Source organism: Copidosoma floridanum, unplaced genomic scaffold (genome assembly GCF_036245765.1).
Source record: "Copidosoma floridanum isolate Cflo_tuat_1 unplaced genomic scaffold, Cflo_Japanese_pri ptg000030l, whole genome shotgun sequence".
Taxonomy (NCBI): Eukaryota; Metazoa; Arthropoda; class Insecta; order Hymenoptera; family Encyrtidae; genus Copidosoma; species Copidosoma floridanum.
This window is the reverse complement of record NW_028321907.1, coordinates 41,381,642-41,391,239: the sequence shown is the minus strand read 5'-3', so window position 1 is coordinate 41,391,239 and position 9,598 is coordinate 41,381,642. Positions and strand designations below refer to the sequence as shown.

Here is a 9,598-nt window from a genome sequence, read left to right as displayed (position 1 = left end):
GATTTGGTACGCTAATGATACATCAAATTTTTTTAAAATCAGAAACATGAACAAATTGACGTACAGCTAATTAACTGATGTAAATGAATGAGAAAATTATTTAATAAACAGCTACAGTTGCTGACTAATTTTTCACGTTACTAAAAAACTTTAACAGTTAAATATTTCAGAAAATGATAATATTCATTGAAGAAAAGTTACTTGTTACATACAGTGTATCTCCAATTGAAAGTAGCTTGAAGCCTATATGGTGCATCACTTTGAAATTCTGTCATGTAATAGTTTCTTTGCCACTTGTTCTACGACGATTGGCTTCTGTTTTGTTTGTTTTGGGAAATACAAATAAAACAAGGAGAAGTTGGGAAGGGGTTGACTGTATGTCGATAAGCGTGACTTTTCTCCCACTTCACGGCCAGGAAGTTTTGGTATAGTGGGAAAAGGAATCCCAAACCCTTTTAAGCCGTGGCATAGCCAGAATGAAGAGATCTGATAACTGACAGCCAAATTGGCGATTTTTGACCAACCATGGCGTAAATTTTTTTTATAATTTCCAAGAATAAGTGAAAAATATTTTATGCATTAGTTATTTATGCTAATAAAAATTGTGTGGCAAGTTGTTATAAGAAAAAAAGCTTGATTTTTCGTAAAACATAGACCAAGCCACTGTATGTATTGAATATTAGAAAGATTTAAAGATAACAAAAAAAAATAGTAAACAGTTAATTATTTTTTTTTAGGCTTTTTACACTTACGCGTATTTAGTAGCTAACATTTTTATTTTCTAATACTAAACGTATATGATGTTGAAAACAGTTGTTACACTGTATTTTTAAAAATAATACAGACACAAAAGGTAGTACAATTTACCTCATACAGCGTATCACATGCGTTATACGTATATTTTTTGCTTAACTTTTATGCTATTCATCTTGCAAAAAGTGCACTTTCCTTAAAATAAAATTTTTTTAACTCATTTCCGACCAATTGTATTTTTTTCATTTTTATTGATATAAAAATTTCATACATTTTTTTTCAATAAAACAATTTTTGTTTTCACAATACGAAATAAATATTTTCCAAACCAAAAAAAGGGGGGCATATTCAACGACAATTGAGTTTATTGCAAATTTTTTTGATAAATATATTTTAATACTATATAATGTCCATAAATTGCATCATATTGCTGATGATGTCAAAAATATGAAGTGTTCGTTAAATAAAATTTGATCTTTTGATTTTGAAAGCACTTTAGGCGTAAAAAAAGAGCAGATTGCCAGTGGATACAAGCCTCTCGTTCAGCTATGCAAAAAAATCGAAGAAAAACGCTTAATAAACAATAAAAAAAAATGAAAAACAATCAAATTTAACAATTATAAAATCCAGTAAAAACCAGAAACAAATTTATTTGAAAAAAGTGAATAACATGGGATGTGACATTTCGATTTAAGAATTAATGTTGTGTTGACAAAAGACTCTGTAAAGTGATGAAAATTAAACAAATGGCTATGAATCCAACAAGCGCTCTTGGCGATTTAAAAGTAACTGGAAAGCAGTTACTTATTCTTGGACCTTGCTTTACGTACCCGAGCGATTCAACACTTATAAATATGTAATAAGTCAAAAAAGATTTTGAAAAGAAAGTGAAAAATTTCAACATGAATAATATACAATCGAAACTAATTTTATTCAAAATTTTTGAACTTTTGGAAGATGATAGTACATTGTTCATTGTTCCACTGCTACATTAATGTTAAAAATATGTATAGGCTGTACATAGGAAAGTGTATTTTACAATCACGAAAGCGTATGATTATAACATTTACAGTGCTTACTGTGTGTGCTTTATTACACGTGCATGAGGAAGCAATTGGATAACTAAGTAAATAAATTGTTATTATTTGCATAAACAGTGAAAGGTGTTAGTAACTACGTGAGACAACTGTTAATCTAAACAATTATTGTGTTAGTGTCATTGTATGTACGTAATTCGAAATTCTTAGAGGTTATAATAAAGTAAACACTGCAGTTTGTTTCACTGACTACTTTTAATCTTCATCAGTATCAAATTTGTACTCTGTAAAGGTAAAAAACAAAATTTTTTTTCTTATGACAATGATGACCTTTTGTACATGATGAGTTTTATTACAGATAAACAGTAAATTTTACATAGTAAAAATTAATAGCAGCGCAAAAGAATTTTCTGAGCCTTTCATTGTACATGTCACTTTTATTGGTGTTGATAACGTAACAGGCCAAAGATACAACATTTTATATGCCTCTTTCATGGACAGACGATGATATTCAAGTCATATCCAACTTTGTAAGCAGTAGTGCAAGTCCACCGCCTACTTTGTGTTACTTATAAAATTTTTAAAATGTATTTATATATTTTAGATACGTACGAAGAAGCATTGAAACATCTGAGCTCTATGACATCCATAACCAAGAAACCTCGATCTTTGTTTACTATATCGAAAACAACGTGCTCAGAAGCAGGGAAAAGTATATCTTTAAAATCAAATGCTTCATCGTCAAAAGTCATTGACAAAACTTCGACGGATAACATGTACATCTTATTTTGTGTTCAAAGCCTTTCAGAGGCAATAAAGACTGGTACTGCAAGTCTTGCTGAAAAGGTTGAGGAACAATCAAAAGGTTTTAATGTATAATCATCTGTATGTATAAATATTCTTTACACGCATTCGTGTAGTAACCATTGCGTACGCAATTATTTTTCACAAATCCACTATGAAAATATATACGAAATATATCTTGAATTATCAAACCTATCTTTATGCTGTAAATTCATAAATAAAGTTCGTATAGACATAATTTTATCATCATAAGTTCGTTTAGCATTAATTAACATGTCTATAAAACTATTCCTTCTAAAATTCAAATGAGCATTATTACCATAAAATATTTTTATAAAATTAAAGTATCCTCGTCATAAATAAGCTAAAATGAATATTACAAATTAAAACAAATTTTTCAAATTAAAATATAAGAGTTCTTTTATTAATGTTTTTTTAAAACCACCATTATTCTAAACTGCTGAATTGACCCGTTTTTTCTGTTGTAGAGTCAAAAATTCCAGCCTACTTACAACTGAAAAGGCCGGCCGATGTTTAAGAAGAAATATGCGCTGAGTCTGAAGGACAATTACACTTTTTTATGGTTATGGTTAAAAAATGGTATTTTTTGCAATAATTATAAAAAGCATTCATATTTTGCCATAGAAACATTTTTTCTGGAATAAAACACTCAAATTTATACTGGTTTATTTAGACAAATAGTTTCCATTTAATTTCTCAATTTGATTCCAACTGCCCTTATACCTTTTTTTGTGTTGTATGGCAGGCAGATACAAACATATAAGTTTTCCAATGAGGGTTAAGTTCAACTGACATTAACATTTGACGTGATATTCTCCGTTACTCCATAACAAGCTATACTAAAATACACCAAATGCGATTTCACGTATTTGGTAGCTAAAGTTGTTGTCTAAAAATAGCATGTAATATATAAATCAATTCTATATTACCTATCTGCATTGACTTTCACATTTCGAAATTTTTTGTAAGCTCCACCCTGTATAATAAAAAAAAAGTCATTACTCAATCTTCCGTAGACACAGTACTTGATACAACATTAGGGCTCCATACTAAAGACACAGATATGTACAAAAACCTCTCCCAACGCACCCATCCTCTTTTGCGGTTAAGGGCATACATAATTAAAACAGCCCATACGCTTTTAGGAACGTTTTTCTGAGCTTTCTCCTTCCGACGTCTAAAATTTACCATAAGTAGCACTATCCGTCATAAATCAAAGAAGCGAGACTGTATGGAGTTGAGCCCAAAAAGCGTGACAGTACCAATGCGTGCAATGTGCAAGACAATTGAATTTTACTACTGTACTACGCTGCTCGACTTATAATTTATTTATATATGTTTGTGAATCGCCTGCCCGTGTTTTTTTTTTTACGTTTATTTTTTCTAAGATCTTTTTTAGTACAAGCACTGACCCATTTGTAAGTTAATCATGTCATTGATCGAAAGCTTTCTTTTGGGTGATTGTATAAAATCTTAAGCCAATTATTTGTTGGTGTGTAGGATTTTTATGTTTTAAGCATATGTAGTAGTTTTAAGAACACGTAGCTACTTTTCTGACAAGGAAAGACCAAAGAAATCGAAGTATGGTATTGACCGCAATCTTAAAATAAGCAATAAAACACCTTATATTTTTGTGCAGTGCGTACTGACTTTACTGTAGTTGTATTTACAATTAAACTTTACCTTAATAATAAAATAACAGCTTTTGTTAAAACATTTGTGTGTTTCCATGGTACTAGAATTTTTTTTTCCCCTTTAGATAGAAACAATGATAATGCGATCCAGACGTGAGTTTTTAGGAGTGAAAGATGGAAAATATAAATAATTTTAGAATAACAAGTTATGCAAGTGCCAGTGATTGGAGTAGATCCTTGTTATTTACTGTGAAAAACTTTAACAAAACATCCTATCGATTTTAGATTAAACAATTTTCCTATTTTTTAAGCGCTTTAAAAAATAAAAATAAAATCGTCGTAATTTTTCGTGCTCTACCTAAAATTTTATATTGGTTTACTGCGTACAACGAGAAATATTCCATAAAATAAACCAACGTAAGTGCCAGGAATTTAAAATATTAATACCTTAGCGTAACATAAATGATATATAAAGCCATCTCTAACATCAGGACTACCACCACCACATAAGGTTAATTTAACTTTGGAGCCCATTGTTTCAACCAATCGAAATTCTACGAAGGGCAACGTATTTACTTGTAGCAAATACGAGCTTTTTTCACTCCTACCCTTTGAATATCACGGCCAATTTTCTTAAACACGCGACCAAGCGCCTTTTTGTCCCTGCGACCGCAAGTTTTGGATATTTTCTCCTTTTTTTTTAATCATATTTATAACTGTTCAAGCTACGTATTGATTTTTTTTCACCGTTTGGAAATAGGGGTACTAAAAACAGATTTTTTTGTAGATAGTTTGTACAAAATTATTAATTAGTGAGCACAAGCAGACAAATGCGTCATCTATCACTGATCCGTAACTGTTTGCAAAACTGAGTAATACGTAAACATTCGAAGGGAGCTTTTATCGTAAATAACAGATAATTACAGGCTCCAATCTTTAACTAAACTTACACCATAGGGGATGAAAATATTTTTCGAATATTCAGAATTTCTATGTTTTTTTGAAGACTCTAAAGTCGTGTTAAGTTTTAAAAGCCATTCAGTTAAGATTAGCCCTCCTGCAGTATGCCACAAAACAAGAAGACTAATATATTTTATAAATTAATTGCGCTAAGTTATGTTTACGCTTGAAATTTCGAACATTAGTTTTTCGGATTGTAATTATAATCAATTCTGGCATTGTATGGAATTCCATAGCATCTTTGTACGAAAGCCCTCTGATGTGATGTATATTGTGTTGCATTATTATAATGAAAAAATAAATAAATAAATAAAATTAAAAAAAATTGGCGGTATTTTTTAAGTATCAGATATATTTTTCTAGATAAACAGTAAGAACGAAAAATTTCACTGGATTTGTAAGGCACTGCAAGTAGAAAAAGTAGCCTGAGCAGGGATAAAGTTTTTTTTACTGTTACCATACGCATAAAAGAATCAGGGATTTTTATATAGATGGGAAGCAAGTAATTTCAGTTTATTAATATAGACGAATGATTGTATGGACACCAAAGAGGTTAAATAAAGATCATAACGAGTATTTTTTTAATAAGAAAGCGTAATACAGAAACGCAGGGCAACGAGATGTCCATCTTTGCTCGACCACCGATAAATCTAAGAGATATGCTGTACAGTATAAGAACAGATGTTATTGTAAGTTGAAATATTTATTTCAATTTTAACAGCGTAAGACAAGTCCAAACAGAAACATATAAATAAAAAATTTTTGTATTTTTTAGGATCCACAGCTTTTGAATGCTAACAAAGTCATTAGCGATCTCTAAGGGACAATTTTATTCATTTATTATTTATTGTAAAATATTGTTCAGAACGACTTTTTTATGGAAAAATAATCTTATGGATCGTTAAATAAGTACGTACTTTAATCCATGCATTATGCGCGTGTAATTAAATCAATGCCATTAGCAGATAAATTCTAGTTGGGTCCCAATTGAGGCTAGTTAAACGGGGCGCTTTCCATAATACCTAGTAGAAAAAAACACTTAGAAAAATGAAGCAAAATCTGTTTTATTATTGATTGTGTGATTTTATTTTTTTAATTTGTACGGCAATAATAATGAAACACAATAATGTATCAATAATTTAAATTTCCTAACGCATCACATGATTCTATTCGAATTTGCTTCTAACTTATTCTACAAATTAATTTTTAGTTTTAACTAACCAAGGAATAAACAAACATTTTTTCAGAAAAAAAATTTTTTTTTTCTTTATGGATTGACCATGGGTAGAATAGCAAAAGCTCACGATTCGAAGCTTATCATTACGTGAAATTTTTTTACCAGTCTTAAATTTATGTATTTCCGAAAGACAATAACTAAAAAATCTTTAACGCCTTGCAAAGTTACAAAAAGTTTTTCAGCCATCAAGATAGTAACGGTTGAAAATTTCAAAACTACAATTTTTCAAAAGTTTGAAAATTTTTTACTAAAAAAGTATTACGATCAAAGAAAAATTGTAACAAATATTTTTTGCTTAAAACGTCCTCAGAAATACAAATATTTTTTTTCAGAACCAAATATTATTATTTTTAAATTTGTTCATAAAATTTTTTAATTACTATTGATAAGCAAATTTAGTAGCAAGCCACCAACAAAAATCTTGTTAAGCAGGTCATAATACAATTATCAAATTTCAGAAGGACTATTTTATTAGAAATGGCCACAGGGAAACACGGGCACCCGTAGTAAAAAATCTGATACTTGCTTTCTGAAATATTTTTTGCTTTCTAGGAACCATAAAAAACTTTAGAACTTGTTATTTATTCAGTAAACGTATGAATATCATATCAAGAACTTAAAATATGAAGTTAAAAAACTTTGTGAATCTATGCAGACTTTTATTCAATTTTATTAACTATTATATAATGTATTTATAACTGATACAAAAAACTTTTTTTCAGTATTTTAAATTTTACTGTAGGGTAAAAAATTTTTCTAATTAATTTATTTATAAATTCTTCTTGTAAGCTTGGCGTTATTTAATAGATGATAAATCCCTTTTTTTATTAAAAATCGAGCATACAGAATTATAAAATGGCTAATTGTGTTTTTTTTTTTTTTTTTTTGAAACTCTACTTCATAGCCGATGACCAACATATTAAAGATAAGAATGTAATTTGAGTTGCACGAGCTTTCTTATACAAATTTTTTTTTATACCGCAGTAAAGCTTAGTAGGGTCATTATAATAGGTACTGACTTACAAGAAGCCATATCTCATAAAAAGTGATGCGTTTTTTTTTCGTAATTTCAAATAGTTTTATAACACTTACTGGGACATATTTAATGTAGAAAAAATTAATAAGGTAGTGTACTTATTTATTGATATTGTTTTTCTTAAAACATGTCATTCCTACAATATTCGTAATACACATTGCCTTAGTTGGTTACGCTTATATTCTACGATTAGACTTATACTACTGTAAGTTTTGCAAAATTACAAGAGTAACTTCCGAGGTGATTTATATATTTTTATAATGTTATTTAAGCGATTTTTTTAAAGCAAAATTGGGTTACGTCTTATTCGACAAAATAGAAATACGATATTTTGCAAACAAAGAATTTATACAATGATATTCGTACAATCCCTCCAAATTTCCATGTTTTTTTGGAATTTCAAGCCCTTCCCTCGGGTAAAATATTTGTAACTGCATGCACATATTCTCGGGAATCGTCTAACGTATACTCGTTGTACCCCTTCCATGCTCAGCAAAGGAAAAAAAAGATGTGCACCTTGTTTGGTAGTTTGGCCACGATAAGGCGCTCGAATCAGTGGTAAAACTGAACCCGCCTCGAAGCAGTCGAACCCACGTAGTAGCTCACTAACTATTGTATAGAATTGCAGTCACGTCAGCAATATTCTGCGTAATCGGGGCAGGTTGGAAAGATTGGATTGGAACGCGAAAGTGAGACGATCAGACCCTCCAGACCAACCAACTCGTGTCACTTTTCTCACAGCTAAGAGGTTTTTATAGAGTAACTTTAACCACAATTCGCACTTTTATTTTCTGACTAATCGAGAATCTTATGTTACACTAGAATTTGTATTAAAATGTCCGAAGAAAATTGGGCTCCATCACCGTGTGAAGATCACAGTGAAACACTACCTGGTCCTTTAAACCAGTCTGGATACATATTGGCAGGTCACCAAACTACATCTCCTAGCAAAACGTCTCAAGAGGCGAGGCAATTGGAGATACAACCGATATCTAAGGATGATCCTCGCATCTCAGCCGCCGATGGAAATAAGGTAAGGAAACGATCAATCATAGACAAATATCTCATTATTTTTACATTTATCAAAAATTTAATAAAGTAGTGCATTTTTAGTTGAAACGTCTGAGGGAAATAGATACTACAATATTTGTTCCCAATACGCTCAACGTCATCGTAAGTATCAAAGTCTTTGTTTAAGTATTTGTCCGGTTTTATTTATTTATGATGAAGTTTTACTCGCGTTTAATTTTAAAATTAAATTGAATTAGTACCTGCCGACAAGTCTTATGCTCTACTTTGGCCAAAACTTTTATCATACAAATAAAAGTCTCTAGCTATCAGATGTCTCGATACTATGCAATTAATACGAAGTAAGGTCCTTTTATTAAAAAAATGTTATTTAAAAAAGTATGTTTATGGTTAAGGTCAGTGGTGAATCTATTGTAGTAACCGGCATCAAAAAAGTTCAAGATGACAAGGACAAAAACGCTTACTCAAAAACTACCTTTGAAGTTAACATTTCAGAACAATGTGATTCGGATAAGGTTGAGGCGTGGCTCGACTCGGACAATGTCTTGTATTTATATGCTCCTCCTAAAAATGAGCCAATGGCCAATGTATAGACTGTAATCAACAGTAAAAATATCGATTGACTCATGGTTATTATCTACGAAAGAGGATGTATAAGGAGAAATAATAAATGATGTCATTCCATTATTAAATCTATTTTATTCACAAACAATTAACCAAAAAACTGAGAGATTTCATAGTTTTTATTATATTCATCTGAAAATAAAAATAATAGTGGGAGCATTTTACAACATTTTAAATAATAAACTTATACCATTGTTAACTTTCTTTCCACTAATACCAAGTACAATTTTGTCCTCAATATTTCAATAAAAGAAAAACTTATTGTTTGCGAGGCCTTTGCAAAAATACCTGTAACGATGTAGGCATAGTAAAATAAAAATAGTTGAATAAATACATCAAATTTTTTATCTACTATGGCTAGAAATTAACTAAGTCAAAGAAAAACCAGAATATTGTTACAAAAAATATATTAAATTAAAGTTTAAATATTTCTATGTAAGTTACCTATTGATGGAGCATTTTA

The 9,598-nt window shown here is 30.1% G+C and overlaps 1 protein-coding gene across 1 annotated transcript; it reads left to right on the top strand.

The window, feature by feature from the left end:
* Nucleotides 1-8,087: 8,087 nt before the first annotated feature.
* LOC149373640 (uncharacterized) lies at nucleotides 8,088-9,157 on the top strand. The gene is made up of 4 exons (XM_089597088.1): nucleotides 8,088-8,230; nucleotides 8,305-8,515; nucleotides 8,596-8,655; nucleotides 8,907-9,157. Exons 2-4 carry the CDS (start codon nucleotides 8,318-8,320, stop codon nucleotides 9,102-9,104), a joined length of 456 nt encoding a protein of 151 aa, XP_089453214.1. The 5' UTR covers nucleotides 8,088-8,230; nucleotides 8,305-8,317; the 3' UTR covers nucleotides 9,105-9,157.
* Nucleotides 9,158-9,598: the final 441 nt, after the last annotated feature.

Coding starts and splice junctions, on each gene's coding strand:
- LOC149373640 (XM_089597088.1), top strand. CDS start 8,318: ATGTCCGAAGAAAATTGGGCTCCATCACCGTGTGAAGATCACAGTGAA. Junction 8,516..8,595: donor CAGCCGCCGATGGAAATAAG/GTAAGGAAACGA, acceptor GTGCATTTTTAG/TTGAAACGTCTGAGGGAAAT. Junction 8,656..8,906: donor CCAATACGCTCAACGTCATC/GTAAGTATCAAA, acceptor TTTATGGTTAAG/GTCAGTGGTGAATCTATTGT.